This window comes from Crinia signifera, chromosome 11 (assembly GCF_055691185.1).
Source record: "Crinia signifera chromosome 11, ASM5569118v1, whole genome shotgun sequence".
Classification (NCBI taxonomy): domain Eukaryota; kingdom Metazoa; phylum Chordata; class Amphibia; order Anura; family Myobatrachidae; genus Crinia; species Crinia signifera.
The window spans coordinates 54,584,246-54,602,821 of record NC_139227.1 but is presented as its reverse complement, the minus strand read 5'-3'; the positions used below and the strand labels follow the sequence as shown (position 1 = coordinate 54,602,821).

Sequence of the window (18,576 nt, the reverse complement as noted above, 5' to 3'; positions counted from 1 at the left end):
TCATGAGTTTTTGAAGGTTTTTTTTTTTCATTTTTTGAATGTTTTCATATTCATTCTCATGTGTCGACATGGACACCAATGAAGTGCCACACTTATGTCAACATTTACATGTGTTGACCTTTCTGTGTTGATTTTTTCTTGTGGCGATTCGCGTCACCCCCCCCACCCCCCCCGCAACCCCCACTCCCGCGATTCACGGCACACACACACCCCCCGCGATTCTCGGCACCCCACCCCGTGACCCCCCCCTCCCGTGATTCATGGCACATCCCCCGCGACCCCCCCTACCATGATTCGCCGCAACCCCCACCCCCGTAACCCCCTCCCGCGATTTGCGGCAACCCACCCCGCGACCCCCCCCGCGATTCTCTGCAATCCCTCCCCTCCCACGATTCGCAGCATCCACCCCCCCACAACCCCCCCTCCTGCAATTCGCGGCACCCCCCGCGACCCCCCCTCCTGCAATTCGCGGCACCCTCCGCGACCCCCCTTCCGCGATTCGCGGACACCTAGGTTGCAATACAGGGCATCTTTCATACAATTCTAACCATATTTCTCATATACAAACGTTCACAAATTAAGAGGGCGCAGCCCCTTACAACGGTGTGAAGAGCGCCCGTAGGGCGCGATGAATCACCTAGTACCTATATACCTGGCTCTATGTCACATACTGTATACACCTTACTCTATGCCACATGATCTATGTCAAATTCCCGGTTCTATATACGTACACACCAGGCTCTATGACACATACCTGTTCTGTATACCTATACTCTGCAAGGTTTTTTTTTTAGTCCGCACATAATTTCAATGTACAGTTGGAGCCCCTGTCAACTTTGTTCCTTGGGTCGTGGCTCACCATGGCTAGCCATGGCTATCCTATTGTTCTCAGCAGCAATACAATACATAGAACAATACAGTAGGGGATTAGCATAGTAATCCAATTACTCACTTAATCGAATTAACAGGCTAAATGAGGAGGGCTCCATCTGTAATCTTATAATGTAGAAAAACCAACATATACGTTAAATTGAGGTTAATCCCTGAAATAAGCAGTTGGTGGTGCTCCCAGATAAAGTTCAGAAATCTTACATGGGGGTTAGGGTCTTGTGTAGAGGTGCAAGTAAAGACTGATGCCCCAGGAAAGACATAGTCAGTATTTTCTTGCGCCTCTATGCAAGACCCTAAGCCCCTGTATACTTACACTCCTGGCTCTATGTTACATACAGTTTCTGTATACCTATATACCAGGCTCTATGTCAAATACTGGTTCGTTTTACCTACACACCTGGCTCTATGTCATATACTGGTTCTGTATAACTATACACCTGGTTCTAGGTTACATAACAGTTCTCTATAGCTATACTCCTAGCTTTATGTCACATACTGGTTCTGTGTACCTGTACACCTGCATACCTATAGACCTATCTCTGTGTCAAATACAGGTTCTGTATACCTATACACTTGGCTCTATGTCATATACTGGTTCTGTATACCTATAGACCTGGCTCTATGTAACATACTGGTTCTGTATACCTATACACCTGGCTTTATGTCACATACTGGTTCTGTATACCTACACATCTGGCACTATGTCACATACTGGTTCTATATACCTGTACCTATACACCTGGCTCTGTCACATACCGGTTCTGTATACCCATACACCTGGCTCTGTCACATACTGTTTCTGTATACCTGTACACCTGGCTCTATGTCCCATACTGGTTCTGTATACCTATACACCTGGCTCTGTCACATACCGGTTCTGTATACCTATACACCTGGTTTTATGTCATATACTGTTTTTGTATACCTATACACCTGGCTCTATGCCACATACTGGTTCTGTATACCTACACACCTGGCTCTGTCACATACTGTATACACCTGGCTCTATGTCACTTGATCTATGTCACATACTGGTTCTGTATGCCTTTACTCTATGTCACATACAGGTTCAGTATACCTATACAGCTGGCTCTATGTCACATACTGTTTCTGTGTACCTATACACCTGGCTCTATGTCACATACTGTATACACCTGGCTCTATATCACTTGATATATATCACATACTGGTTCTGTATGCCTTTATACCTGGCTCTATGTCATATACTGGTTCTGTACGCCTACACACCTGGCTCTATATCATATACTGGTTCTGTATACCTATAGACCTGGCTCTGTGATATACTGGTTCTATATAGTACTGGTACTGTATACCTATACCACTGGCTTTTATGTCACTTCCTGGATCTGTATACCTATACACCTGGCTCTATGTCATATACTGGTTCTGTATTCCTATACACTTGGCTCTATGTCATATACTGGTTCTGTATACCTATAGTCCTGGCTCTGTCATATACTGGTTCTATATAGCTATACACCTGACTATGTCACATACTGTTTCTGTATACCTATATACCACGCTTTGGGGGAAATTTACTAAAGGAAATGTGTAAAAAATAGGTGTAAAAATAGGTGTATTTGTATCCAGAAATACACTTATTTTTGACATTGACTATCCCGAAAATACGGCAATTCCTATTGATGTGCTATCAATACGAAATGCCGTATTTTCGGGATAGTCAGGGGGAAATTTACTAAAGGAAATTTGTAAAAAAAATAGGTGTATTTGTATCCAGAAATACACTCATTTTTGACATTTACTATCCTGAAAATATGGCAATTCGTATTCGTATTGACGTGCTATCAATACAAATACGAATTGCCGTATTTTCGGGATAGTCAATGTAAAAAATAAGTGTATTTCTCGATACAAATACACCTATTTTTACACCTATTTTTTACACATTTCCTTTAGTAAATTTTCCCCTTTATGTCATATGCTGGTTCTGTTTACCTATACACCTGGCTCTATGTCATACACTGTTTCTGTATACCTATACACCTGGCTTTATGTCACATACTGGTTCTTTATACCTATACACTTCGCTCTGTCACATACCGGTTCTGTACACCTAAACACCTGGCTCTATGTCACATACTGTTTCTGTATACCTATACACCTGGCTTTATGTCACATACTGGTTCTATATACCTATACACTTCGCTCTGTCACATACCGTTTCTGTACACCTATACACCTGGTTTTATGTCCCATACTGTATACACCTGGCTCTATATCACTTGATCTATGTCACATACTGGTTCTGTATACCTACACACATGGCTCTATGTCACATGCTGGTACTGTTTTCCCTTTACAACTGGCTCGTTGTCCCATATGGTTCTGTATACCTACACACCTGGCTCTATGTCACATACTGGTTCTGTATACCTATACACCTGGCTCTATGTCACATGATCTATGTCAAATTCCAGTTCTGTATACGTCCATACCTGGCTCTATGTCACATACCGGTTCTGTATACCTATACAGCTGGCTCTATGTCACATACTGGATCTATATACCTACACACCTGGCTGTATGTCACATACAGGTTCTGTATACCTATATATCAGGCTCTATGTCAAATACTGGTTCATTTATCTACACACCTGGCTCTATGTCATATACTGGTTCTGTATACAGGATGCAGTCAAAATCCCGACGGTCAAAATCCCGACATGGTCAAAATCCCGACAAGGACAAAATCCCGACATTTAAAATCCCGACAGGGTCAAAATCCCGACATTTAAAATCCCGACAGGGACAAAATCTCGACATATAGAATGTACAGGTGAAACAGTCTACATGACTTTCGGTCGACAGGTGCGAGGTCGACATGGGTTTTTTCACTGTTTTTTTAATCGACATGTGCCGACAGGTGGTATTTTTCATGCCCTACCATCCACTACGGCGTGGTGGGAGAATAAAATAGTGTGCCGAGTGCAGCGAGGCACCGTGCCCGAAGCATTGCGAGCGAAGCGAGCGATGTGAGGGGCTGTGGTTCACTTGCAACTGTGTCCATGTCGACTGTGTCGACATTCGGGTCAAAAAACAGTGAAAAAACCCATGTCGACCTCGCACCTGACGACCGAAAGTCATGTAGACTGTTTCACCTGTACATTCTATATGTCGGGATTTTGACCCTGTCGGGATTTTAATTGTCGGGATTTTGACCCTGTCGGGATTTTATCTGTCGGGATTTTGTCCTTGTCGGGATTTTGACCCTGTAGGGATTTTGACCGTCGGGATTTCATACAGAATCCCTGTATACCTATACACCTGGCTCTATGTCACATACTGGTTCTGTATACCTATAGAGCTGGCTCTACAATACATAACAGTTCTCTGTAGCTATACTCCCGGCTCTATGTCACATACTGTTTCTGTGTATCTGTACACCTGGCTCTGTCACATACTGGTTCTGTATACCTATACACTTGGCTTTGTGTCACATACAGGTTCTGTATGCCTATACACCTGGCTCTATGTCATATACTGGTTCTGTATATCTATAGACCTGGCTATATATCATATACTGGTTCTGTATACCTATACACCTGGCTCTATGTCCCATACTGTATACACCTGGCTCTATATCACTTGATCTATGTCACATACTGGTTCTGTATGTCTTTATACCTGGCTCTATGACAACTGGCTCTATGTCACATACTGATTCTGTATACCTATAAACATGGCTCTATGTCACATACTGATTCTGTATACCTATAAACATGGCTCTATGTCACATACTGGTTCAGTATACCTACACACATGGCTCTATGTCACATGCTGGTACTGTATACCTATACAACTGGCTCTTTGTCACATATGGTTCTGTATGCCTACACACCTGGCTCTATGTCACATACCGGTTCTGTATACCTATACAGCTGGCTCTATGTCACATACCGGTTCTGTATACCTATACAGCTGGCTCTATGTCACATACTGAATCTATATACCTACACACCTGGCTGTATGTCACATACAGGTTCTGTATACCTATATATCAGGCTCTATGCCAAATACTGGTTCATTTATCTACACACCTGGCTCTATGTCATATACTGGTTCTGTATACAGGATGCAGTCAAAATCCCGACGGTCAAAATCCCGACATGGTCAAAATCCCGACAAGGACAAAATCCCGACATTTAAAATCCCGACGGTCAAAATCCCGACATTTAAAATCCCGTCAGGGACAAAATCTCGACATATAGAATGTACAGGTGAAACAGTCTACATGACTTTCGGTCGACAGGTGCGAGGTCGACATGGGTTTTTTCACTGTTTTTTTAATCGATATGTGCCGACAGGTGGTATTTTTCATGCCCTACCATCCACTACGGCGTGGTGGGAGAATAAAATAGTGTGTCCGAAGCATTGCGAGCGAAGCGAGCGATGCGAGGGGCTGCGGTTCCCTTGCAACTGTGTCCATGTCGACTGTGTCGACATTCAGGTAAAAAAACAGTGAAAAAACCCATGTCGACCTCGCACCTGACGACCGAAACTCATGTAGACTGTTTCACCTGTACATTCTATATGTCGGGATTTTGACCCTGTCGGGATTTTAAATGTCGGGATTTTGACCCTGTCTGGATTTTATCTGTCGGGATTTTGACCCTGTAGGGATTTTGACCGTCGGGATTTCATACAGAATCCCTGTATACCTATACACCTGGCTCTATGTCACATACTGGTTCTGTATACCTATAGAGCTGGCTCTACATTACATAACAGTTCTCTGTAGCTATACTCCCGGCTCTATGTCACATACTGTTTCTGTGTATCTGTACACCTCGCTCTGTCACATACTGGTTCTGTATACCTATACACCTGGCTTTGTGTCACATACAGGTTCTGTATGCCTATACACCTGGCTCTATGTCATATGCTGGTTCTGTATATCTATAGACCTGGCTATATATCATATACTGGTTCTGTATACCTATACACCTGGCTATATGTCATATACTCGTTCTGTATATCTATACACCTGGCTCTATGTCACATACTGGTTCTGTATACCTATACATCTAGCTCTATGGTACCTTGTCATAGAAGTTGAATATCGCATTGAACTCGTCACAGCTGAGCTTCATTCCCTGTAAGAGAACATTGTCTGTAAAATATTACATGACATGTAGGCGTGTCTGTCATTCATATTACATATAGAGGAAATTCCCGCACCAGTTTGAATAATTATTGTATGTAGGAATTAGTTCTCTCTTATTTATTGTTTTGTCAGGGATCAATGCCCAAATTACAAGATTGAGAGGTGCTACCCAATACTTTAAGCAACTTCTACTATTCTACAGAAAAAAAGAAAGTAATTATGGGTGCACTTATATTATCCTTTGTCACAGTATTAGTTTTCAATATAAAAATTAACTTTTATTAAGGTCTAGATAAAATGAAATAAAGTGAAATATTAAAAAATATTCAGTAGATGTGAAAAAAAGAGAAATGAGAAAATGTGAATTAAAACAAAAAGGGCCACTGTTCTAATGCAATCCTGTATTTACAGGGTTAATAGTGTCCCTGTGTGCACAATAATGAGTGAGGTGAATAATGAATAATAGTGAGGCTCATACCCCTTTCACATTGCACTTTTAAAACGGTATATTGCCGTTTTTTTCCCATTTTAAAACGTTTAAGGCTGCAATGTGAAAGTGCCAAAGTTGATTCACCGGTTAAAGTTAACTGGTATTTCAACACGGTTAAAAAGCAGAGTCCTACACGTTTTAAAGCCGTTTTTTAGGCAGTGTGAATGGCTCTATTTCAATGGCTTGAAACGTGTCCCTTGGGGGTTAAACGTGTTGAATGTTTGAATGGTATTAAATGATTTTTAAAACGGTTTTCACCAGCAATGTGAAAGGTCTCAAGGCTCAGACCCGTTTTAAAGTCCCATTTAAGAATACCGTGTCATTACCCATTTCTGCAATGTGAAAGCAGTATTAATTTTGTAATAACCATTCCAGTGTGTGGTTCTTTTACACAGTCTCACTGTTCTGAAATTGTTTCTTTAGTGTAAGTTGACACATGTATCAATTATTATCTCACTTGTTACAGTATTCAATTAACATGTGTCAAATTTGCTATTCAGCTATTTGTCAGTGTGTTTCACTTTTATTATGAAATGCGGGGCTAAGTATAAGCTCCTATGTTTTATTGGAGACAGTGGAAGTTAAATTATTGCTGATCACGTTTACTTTTAATTACAGACATTTTTATATATTTTAACTTGTCCTGTTATAAGCAGAGAGAATAGGTATTGTCCTGTACAGCCGCAAAGCCTATGCCAAGACCGTCTCTAAGGTCCCGTTTAGTTAAAAGGACAGTGGGCGGTATTCAATGAGCCTGATTCGCCAGGTTTTTATGGCGAATTTGTGCTGTTTGGCGAATTTCTGTCAAAAAACGGTGAATCACCCTATTCAATGACCACATGGCGAATACATTTCTAGTTTTTTTTCACCATGATTCACCGAGTAGCAATCGCTATCTTTTTATGGTGAAGTGGAATGTGAACTTTTAAAATAAAGTGTTTTGTTTTTTACATTTGGTGTAAAAAAATCAGGAATTTTATTCTGAGGAGGGGCATGCTATTTTTATTCATGTGCTGTAAGCACATGAATATAAATTTAATTTTAAAAATAATATATTTTTTTTTATTTTATTTTTTACACAGCATCCAGCAGGTGGCGCCAGAGCGGAGACGCTCATTACATATTCATATATTCACTGCACGATCATTTTGATCGTGTGTAGTGAATATACGCTCGCCTGCTGGCACCCCCGGGGGGGCAGCCTGTGCTGCCTGGCACCCGGGGAGCACACCTAACCCCCCACAAAGGTCTGGGCTAGGCAGAGAGACTACCATCTCTCTGCCTGGCACCGTCCTGAGGCTCCCTGCGGCAATCGCCGCAGGAGCTCATATTCGCCAGTCAGGGGCTCGCTGCCCCTGACTCGTTGAATACCGGAGCCCGCCGGCTCCGGAACGTGGCGAATGTGCAGCGAATCCGAAAAAGGATTCGCTGCACCTCGCAGGTATTCACATTGAATACCGCCCTATGCCTTATATATTTTATTGCGGTCAGTCCGCCTCAGCCTGGATCCGCGACTTTTATCTTAGCCGGCTGCTGGATCTCAGGCTAGCGGCTTCTCACTGTGCTGCCGGGCGGCCAGGACAGACAGCTGCTGGGTGGTCTGTGAGCAACCGAGCCGGTGTGTGAACTGACTCTGCTCTCAGCCTCCCTGAACATGATGCTGTTGCCTGCTACTCCGGTTCTCCCGCGTACACGGTATCTCACTATGATAAATCACAAATTAATAGCTGAACTAACATTACACTTTTTGGGGCACATTAGCACATTTGTTGCATAAAGACAGTGGCCCTGAAGCCGACGATCGTTTTTCACCGGGGCTTTATCAAGGCATCTGTCATCTGGCATTCATGTCTCCCAGAGAGAAAGAACAAACTATAACCATCGCATAGATAGAGGAATAGAGGCACAAGTGTCACCCCCTCTCTGTATTACGAACACATGAGGCATATTGCCGTCTGCATCAGCCAATCAGATTCTGGCGGCCATGTTCGTAATGGGATATACAGAATACAACAGGGTTGCCTACCCCCCCGGAATGTCCGGGAGGGTCCCGAAAATCAGGTCACCCTCCCGGCCCCCCGGAAAGGTGGGCAACCCTCCCGGATTCTGGGGGACCGCCGCTCCCCCCCCCCCCTGATTGCGGCTTCCCCCACCCCAGCCGCAGCATTTAATTGACCTTTTCTGACGATCTCCGGAGAGGGGGCAGGGCCAAAGTGTCATCATCGCGTCATTTAGCCCCGTCCCCTCAGCAGAGATCATCAAATTAAGGCACTTTCCTTTATGGGGGTGGGGCTTAATGATGTCACGTTTAAGCCCCCCCTTCGGAAGGGTACGCTTTGATGAATAGATGAGTTTTCAGTGCCTGATTGAAGCTTTGCAAGGTCGGGTAGAGTCTAATGGAGTGAGGGAGTGCGTTCCACTGAAGGGGTGCAGCATGGGCAAAGTCCTGAACTTTAGCATGGGAAGCAGTGGTCAGGGGACAGACATCACGTCACAGCGCAGTGGTTATGGGGATAGACATCACGTCAATGCGCAGAAGTCAGGGGACAGACGTCACGTCAACGCATCACTGCACAGCGTTCAGGGAACAGACATCGCATCACTGCACAGCAGTCAGGGTGCAGACATCACGTCACTGCACAGTGCTCAGGGGTCAGACATCGCATCACTTCGCACCAGTCAGGGGACAGACATTGCGTCACTGTCACTGCGTAGCAGAGGACAGACATCACATCACTGCACAGCGGTCAGGGGACAGACATCGCATCACTGCACAGCAGTCTCAGGGGGCAGACATCACGTCACTGCACAGTGCTCAGGGGACAGACATCGCATCACTTCGCACCGGTCAGGGGACAGACATCGCGTCACTGTCACTGCGTAGCAGTCAGAGGACAGACATCGCGTCACTGCACAGCGGTCAGGGGACAGACATCGCATCACTGCACAGCAGTCGGGGGACACAAATCGCGTGACTGCATAGCGGTCAGGGGACGGGATGCAGTCAAAATCCCGACGGTCAAAATCCCGACAGGGTCATAATACCGACACGGACAAAATCCAGACAAGGACAAAATCCCAACATTTAAAATACCGACAAGGACAAAATCCCGACATATACAATGTACAGGTGAAACTGTCAACATGACTTTGAGTCGACAGGTCGCCATGGGTTTTTTCACTGTTTTTTAACCCGACATGTGCCGACAGGCGGCATTTCATGCCCTACCATCCACTAGGGCATGGTGGGAGAATAAAATAGTGTGCCGAGCGCAGCGAGGCACCGCGCCCGAAGCATCGCGAGCGAAGCGTGGGGCTGCGGTTCACCTCCAACTGTGTCCATGTCGACTGTGTCGACATTCGTGTAAAAAAACAGTGAAAACCCATGTCGACCCAAACTCATGTTGACAGTTTCACCTGCACATTCTACTATATGTCGGTATTTTGACCATGTCAGGATTTTAAATGTCGGAATTTTGTCCTTGTTGGGATTTTAAATGTTGGTATTTTGTCCTTGTCGGGATTTTGTCCTTGTCGGCATTATGACCCATTCAGGATTTTGACCGTCGGGATTTCAGACCGAATCCCAGGGGACAGACATTGTGCGCCAGTCAGGGGACAGACATTGTGTCACTCTGCAATGGTCAGGGGACAGACATCGCATAATAGCACACCCGTCAGGGGGCAGACATTGTGTCACAGCGCACCGGTCAGGGGACAGACATTGAATCACAGCGCACCGGTGAGGGGACAGACATAGCGTCACCACGCAACTGTCAGGTGTGCAGTGACAGCGCACCCACAGGGGACAGACATCGTGACACAGCGCACCGGTCAGGAAACAGACATTGCGTCACTGCGCGTATGTCAGGGGGCAGACATTGTGTCACTGCGCAGCGGTCAGGGTACAGACATTGCATAACTGCACACCCGTCAGGGGACAAACATTGCGTCCATAGACGTGGGCATGGGGGGTGCACAGACACCTTGTAATGACGCCTCCCCCCGCACGATTGTTTCCTCCTTCCTTTTTGAGCTGCTGGCCGGATGCTGCCCAGTGCCTCCTCCCCCCCTCCTCCCCGGCAGCTGCAACTCTGTCCGTCCTCCGCCCAGCAGCATCCCCCTCTATCCGTCACCTCCTTCCTCCTTCAGCCCGGCACCTCTACCCCCCTCCTCCCGGAAGCGGGAGCTCCGTCCCCCCTCTGTCCAGCGCCTCCTTCCCTCCTACAGTCCCCACTCCCCGCGGTAGGGGCAGCAAGCTCTCCCCTCCTTCCACAGGCTCCAGGCGGCTCCGTCCCATATACACGACACTGTGTATATAGCACTATGGGGGCATTATGTGTGTGGCAATATGTGGGCATTATGTATGTGGCAATGTGGGGGGCAGTATGTATGTGACACTATTGGGGCATTATTTATGTGGCACTTAAGGGTCAGCATTATGTGTGTGGTACAACAGAGGCATTATGTGTGTGGCACTATGGGGGCAGTATGTATGTGGAAATGGGATGCGGTCATCTATTAGAATGAACTTAGGTCTACAGTCATTAGGTCGACCCCACTAGGTCGACTGGCAGGAAGGTTGACCTGACTTAAGGTCGACATGGGCCAAGGTCGACATGACTTAAGGTCGAATTTGCATAAAGGTCGACATGACTTAAGGTCGAATTTGCATAAAGGTCGACATGAGGAAGGTCGACTGGTCATAAGGTCGACATGGGTTTTTCACTGTTTTTTGAGCCGACATGTGCCGACAGGCGGTATTTCATGCCCTACCATCCACTAGGGCGTGGTGGGAGAATAAAATAGTGTGCCGAGCGCAGCGAGGCACCGTGCCCGAAGCATCGCGAGCAAAGCGAGCGATGCGAGGGTCCGATTCTCATTGCCAACTGTGTCCATGTCGACTATGTCGACATTCGGATAAAAAAACTGTGAAAAACCCATGTCGACCTTATGACCAGTCGACCTTCCTCATGTCGACCTTTATGCAAATTCGACCTTAAGTCATGTCGACCTTTATGCAAATTCGACCTTAAGTCATGTCGACCTTGGCCCATGTCGACCTTAAGTCAGGTCGACCTTCCTGCCAGTCGACCTAGTGGGGTCGACCTAATGACTGTAGACCTAAATGCAGTCTGACGAATGATCCCAACCCGTGGAAATACGGGGGCATTATGTGTGTGACACAACAGAGTCAGCATGTATGTGGCACTATGGGGGCATTATGTATGTGGCACTATGGGGGCATTATGTACGTGACACTACAGGGGCAGTATGTATGTGGGACTATTGAGGCATTATTTGTGTGGCACTAAAGGGTCAGCATTATGCGTGTGGTACTACTGGGAGATTATGTGTGTGGCACTATGGGGGACAGTATGCATGTCCCCCATGAGGGGGCATTATGTATGTAGAACTAAGGGGCATTATATGTGGCACTATAGGGGGTATTATGCATGTGGCACTATGGGGGGGTATTATGCATGTGGCACTATGGGGGGCATTATGTGTGTGGCATTATGGGGACAGTATGTATGTGGCACTATTGGGGCATTATGTATGTGGCACTATGAGGGGCAGTATGCCTGTGGTACTATGGGGGGCATTATGTATGTAAAACTAAGGGGGCATTATATGTGGCACTACATGTGGTATTAAGCATGTGGCACTATGGGGGTATTATGCATGTGCCACTATGGGGGTATTATGTATGTGGCACTACTGGGGGCATTCTTTGGGGCATTATATGTGGAAGCAGCGCTGCTACTGCAGGCATTACACGTGTACAGAGGGGACGGAACCCAGTAAGCGTGGTAAGCAGGGTGGGGTGTCACCAAGTCAGGAGGCGCTCCCCTCTACTGTTATCCTCTGCTGGATCTGTGCCCATCCGATGTCTGCCATTTAAATTAAACACATTAACCAGGAGCCGAAATAAGCAGGCAGACGGGGAGTGGCTCCTCAGAGCCTCTGCCACATACAGGCAGAGACCCTGCGCCCCTCCAAAAATGGCTGCCACCATAGAGGAGACATAGAGGTCTTCCTGCACCTATAGCATCTGTCAGGCCACCCAGCGCTACACGGAAGTGCTAATTCTGCATGAGGTGCAGCCTGCATTCCCAGGAAATTAGCATGTTATCCCACCTGGGCAACGAGCATGTAATCCCCCCAGGCAACAAGCATGCAATCCCCCAGGCAACGAGCATGTAATCCCCCTTGGCAATAAGCGTGTAATCCCTCCTGGCAATGAGAATGTAACTACCCCTGGCAACAAGCATGTAGTCCATGTGGCATTGAGCATGAACCACCCCCCACCCCATGTCAAGTAGCATGTAACCCCCAGGCAAGGAGCATGTAAACCCCGACATTGAAGTTATCACTCCTGACAACGTAATGTAATGTGCATTATGGTGTGTGGCATAATGTGTAATGAGCAATATGGTGTGTGGTATAATGTGTAATGGGTATTTTGGTGTGTGGCATAATGTGTAATGGGCATTTCTGTGTGTGTGTAATAATCTTTAATGGGCATTATAGAGTGTGGCATAATGTATAATAGGCAATTCGGTGTGGGGCGTAACATGTAATGGACAGTGTGTGGCGTAATAGGCAATTGGCATTACAGTGTGTGGCCTAATATGTCATTGGCATTACATTGTGAGGAGTAATGGGCATCACAGTGTGAGGTACAACGTGTAATGGGCATCACAGGTGAGGCAAAATATGTAATGGGCATTACGGTGTATGGCATAATGTGTAATGGGCATTATGGCATGTGGTATTCTATGTAATGGCTGTGTGATGTGTAATAGGCTTTACAAAGTAAATTTTTGGCGCACACTGTCCCTATTTTTACAGAAGTTTGTCAAGCCCTGGCATTATGTGTAATGGGCATTACAGTGTGTGGCATTATGTGGAATGAGCATTACTGTGTGTAGCATTATGGGGGAAATTTACTAAGAATACAGATATGAAAATTCTTATTTTATTCTTAATACGCCTGAATATGAGTGCATACCGTTATAGCCGTATGCAAATCCGTATTCCGGAGGAAAATTTACGGTACTTGTGTATTATCACGGCGACCACTTTTCCTACGTACGTTAACTTAGTAAAATCGCATCTCATAACGTTATATATTAACATGCGATGCGATTTTACCCTTCTTGCTCCATGTCATTCCCGCCCTCGGTCACATCTTGTCAGAAATTCACTCTGAGGTGATTTTCTGTGGTGACAAGAGGTGTTTTTCAGAGCTAGTGATTTTTCAGTGTTTTCCAGTTATTTCGACTGTGATTTGCATTAATTTTGGTGAGATGGCAGCATCATCAACGAGCCTATTCACGCTCCCTCAGACTGAGGAGGACGCTTTCCATTTTTTCCAGGATCATCACCTGCTGCCAGTGATGGCTACGTGCATGAATGGGCACCCCATGCGCTTGTCCATCAAGGAGTGCATGTGGAGGTGCCACATAAAAGCATGCCGGCAAAAGGTTAGCCTGAGAGCGGCCCATTTCTTCCCGGGGTGCCGCTTGTCATTCTTTACGCTTGTGAGGTTCATTTATTCCTGGTCAGAGGAGCTGACCTCAGTAGAGTATTGCCAGCGTGAGCTGAACATGTCGAATAAGACTGTGGTGCTGTACAATGCTTGGATGCGGGAGGCGTGTACAATGGTCTGGATGGCACAGCCGCAGCGCCGTATTGGTGACCCGGGACAGATCGTCGAGGTAGACGAAAGTATGTTTTCAAAAAGGTAAAGTAATGTTGGTCGCGTTTTACCGCAGCAATGGTGTTTGGAGGCATCGAACGTGAAACGGGGCAGTGCTTCATCACCATTGTACCAAAAACGGGACGCGAGCACTCTTATGGCCGCCATTAACACTAACATTGAGGCTGGAACCAACATTTACAGCGATTGTTGGCGGGCATGTAGCACGGAGGAGTTGGAACGGGCAGGATACCATCATGCCCGTTTAAATCATAAATATAATGTTGTTGACCCGGAAACAGGTGTGCACACACAATCAATCGAGCATCTTTGGGGGTCCGCAAAATGGAGAGACAAGCGGCAACGTGGCACAGCACGCCATCATTTGGATTCTTACTTAGAGTTTATGTGGCGCAAATGTTTGGCAGCAGATAAGCCCTTTGAAAGAATCTTACATGCCCTGACTCTGCTGCCAAAAGCAGATTGACGGTTATTTTACTGTTCCTATCATTGTTATTGTTCTTATTTTTCATTGTTGTTTTTGATTATTGTCATTATTGATTGTTATATGCTATTTCATCATTAATTCTTTACTAAATTAAACCAGTTATTCGTTAACACATGTCGTCATTACTGTGTCAGATGAATGATATCGCTGCTGTGAATATGTCCAGAACACACCCCCATTATCCACGGCATCCCGAATCGTGGCGAGCGGCTGCGGATTACTTTACGTGTATTCCGTGTCCCCTCGCGGGACTCGCTGCATTTGCCACGCTATATAAAATCAACTCCACGCCAGCGTGGATAGTGGGGGTATAAAAAAGGTCGGAGGATGCGTTCCGCCGCCGCTCGACACGCTTCGGGCAGACGTGGATACTGGGGGTTCCGCAAAACAATGCCAGAGGTGCTTGCATCACAGGTCATAGTGAGCACCCATCACATCTGATGGCATGGGTGTTTGTACAATGAAATATCGCATTGCATCGCATCCCATCGCATTTGGTGCCATTCAATCCTATGCGATATTTAATTGTATTAGCACTCCCGTGCAGTTAACATGGATATCGCATCGCACACCACTATAGAAGGTACATGATGCAATGCGATTTTCCTACGCAGAATAGCCAACTAACATATTTGTTTAGTGGGCGCCGTGATAATACACAAGAACCAAATTTACTAATCAGTTGTATTTGACTGATTCGTCTGGTGTAAAGATTCATATTTTTGCCAATACAAATTTGTATTTTTAAATACAAATTCGTATTTTTGTCTTGTCCCGGCTACAGTGTTAAAAAAAATGCTATTGGCCGCTAGGTGGCCAATAGCGTATTCGGGAGGAGGAGCCGCCGGAGGTAAACAAACATCCTCCAGCTTCTTCTCCGTAGTCCGTGGGGTTCGCGTGGTTCGGTTTGTTGTTTTTCTTCTCCCCTGGATGCTATATGAACCGAAGAGGACGTGATTTACGCTGGAGGACCCTGGTAAGTATGGTTTCCTTCCACAGGTACCCCATGGATTTCTTCAGGACCGAACCGATGGACGGATGGACGGAGGGCTACCTACAGGCTCAAGGTAGGTAAGTATCTGTACAGTGCCAGATTAAGGTCTAAATGGGCCTGGAGCTGAAAATTATCAAGGGCCTATTAAGTGCAATAATAGGGGTTGTGGCCAGCATCTAATAATGTGGGGGGCGTGACCAGTGTTCTGGTTGGGTGTGTCTCTATTTGTGTAAATACTTTCAACTAATTATATATGCCTGGAAAAGGCAGGGGCCTGGCATAGGAAAAATGCAGGGTGATATATTGGCGGGTGCCCTCCAAAGGGGAAAGCCGAAACTTGGTAGACAACATTTCAACACCTTTTATGTGGTCACCTAAGTTTACCACATCATATACCCCTTATACAAATCATGCAAAACAATAGTAACCCCCTTATACTGTACTTGTCTCTTACACAATATGCCACATGGAATGAGCCAAAATTCACACCCGACTGAGCCAAAATTCATGTTATGTCACACAGATTAAGGCAAAATTCACATTTTACCACATGGATTGAGCCAAAATACACACTATACCAAAAAGCTTGAGCAATAATGCACAATATGCTTCATAAACAGGGTCATTGTGCGCCAAAGGCTCGCATTAATATTTTACACCATAATGCCCATTACATGTTAAGCCACACACCATAATGTCCATTACGTATTATGCCAAACACCATAATGCCTATTAAAAATGATGCTACATAAGTGCTGCTTGCTACATGCTCATTGCCAGGGGTTCCATGCTTGTTGCCATGTGGGATTACATGCTCATTGCCAAGGGGAAATACATGTTCGCGGTAGCTGGGGGACAGACAATCAGCATGCGGCCAGTGTTTTTAAAACAGAAGCGCTTCCCGCGACGTCACATAGCGCTAGTTATTTCTTATATACTGCAGGGACCCCTCGCCGCCGCCAGCTTTATACACAGCGCCGCAGGTACCTGTGCGGCAAGGACACCACTGCAGGCTCCTGTCAGACGCCAGCATGGACCGCTCCCCTGCCCGCTCCCCAGACGGCGCAACAGGTACCCCCCCAACCCCACTCCTTGGCACCGGGGTGCCCCCACCCCGACTCGCCTTGGGCGCTCCGGTGCCTTGCACCGGTCCTGGTTGTAGTAAATGGAGTACAGTCAAAGGAGGGAAAGGTTACAAGTCGAGTAGCCCAGGGATCTGTACTAGTGCTTTTTTAAATCTTTATTGGTGATATTGCAAATGGAATTGAGGGCAAAATGTGCCTTTTTGCAGATGACACAAAGGTATGCACAGGGCCGGCGCTACCCACTCAGCGGCTCCTGCGGCCTCTTGAGTCTGGCGCCTCCCTGCACTGCTAGCAGTCTCTATAGCGCTGGGACAGCGATATAGAAGCTGTGATCAGCGCCAAAGAAAGCCGTCTCACCCCGCTGTCAGTGCGGGGTGAGCTGGCTCTGGAGGAGGGAGGGCAGCGCTGGACCCTGGGTCGGTAAGTATATTAGTGTCAAATTGAGGTGTGTGTGTATTAAAGTTCTACTTTTCTTTGTGTGTGTGTTTTATTTTAACATTCTTTTTACTGGTGGACTACAAGTCCCAGCGGGCCCATTAATGCCTCGCATGCTGGGACTTGTGGTTCGCCAAGTGCCAGCATGCAGGGGAGGCCTGCTGGCACTTGTAGTTCACCTGTATAAAGCAATGTTACAGATGGGTCTTTTCCCATCTTGGCAGGGGATGGCGCTGGCGTCGCCAGCCGCCATCCCCCGCCAGCGCCATGGCAATCGTGAGAAGGGGACGCGCGCGCACGAGAGGCGCGCGCGTCCCCTTCCGACGGCGCTTCCATACGTTTCTCCGGGTCCCCGCCGGCTTGCCGGCGGTAACCCGGGGTCCCCGCCGCCTGCCCGCACCCCCCCTAACCCCCCCCTAACCCTGTCCGTCTCCCTGAGGCGGAGACGGACAGGGTTTCCGTCGCGCCAGCGACGGAGACGCGCGTGCGCGTGAGGCGCACGCGCGTCTCAGTCTCCTCGCTGGCGTGGCTGCTGGCGAGTCGCCAGCGCGTACGTTCTGGTGACCCGCCAGCAAGGATGGGACCTGCCCCATCTGTATGTATAAATGATTTTACACTATCAAGCCGGCGTCCAATGGCCAGGGACACCGGTGACAGCTCCTTCACGAGTGGGGACCTCTTTATTGGGGGGGTCCCCACTTCCCCAGGTACCCTGTACAAGTACCCTGTACAAGTGCTCATGGTACGGCCAGGGGACCTTATGTAAAAAGTGTCCCCCGGCTGTGGCATGACACCATGGGCTGTTGGAGCCCGGTGCTGGTTTAAAAAAAATACGGGGGACAAAAAAAAATCTGGTTTTTGAAACCATCACCGGTCCAAGAGTCCGGGGCTGGTTTCAGAAATACGGGGGACCCATAAGCTTTTTGTCCCCCGTATTTTTTAAACCAGCACCGGAGGGGGGACCTCACGCCATTTTTTTTGTATACTTTATAATGGGAAAACGGTGATACTAAAAATCGCACCTTCAAAATGTGCGATTTCATGTTTTTTGCTGTTTTTGCATCTCATGAAATATGCGGTTTCGGAAAAATGTCTGATTTCGGCCGTTTTTGGCGGAAAAAAATCGCACAAATCATATTTTTGCATCTCATTAAGGGGGAAATTTACCAATATGAAAAACCTAGTTTTTCGTATTGGTATTTTCCCTACGGTTGCATACGACTGTTTAAGTCGTATGCAAACTCGTGTTCCGGAGGGTCAGTTACAAAGCAGTCAGATACGACTGCTTTGTAACCCTCCGATGGTGTAACCATCCGTATTAG

At 46.6% G+C, this 18,576-nt stretch overlaps 1 protein-coding gene across 3 annotated transcripts in view; it reads right to left on the bottom strand.

Moving 5' to 3' along the window:
- CALB2 (calbindin 2) overlaps positions 1-18,576 on the bottom strand; it is a 234,397-nt gene that overhangs the window by 21,485 nt on the left and 194,336 nt on the right. For all 3 annotated transcript variants that reach the window (XM_083164866.1, XM_083164867.1, XM_083164865.1), the window contains one exon: positions 5,973-6,026. In XM_083164866.1, the coding sequence (XP_083020992.1) occupies positions 5,973-6,026 (54 nt within the window). The remainder of the gene's footprint in view (positions 1-5,972; positions 6,027-18,576) is intronic.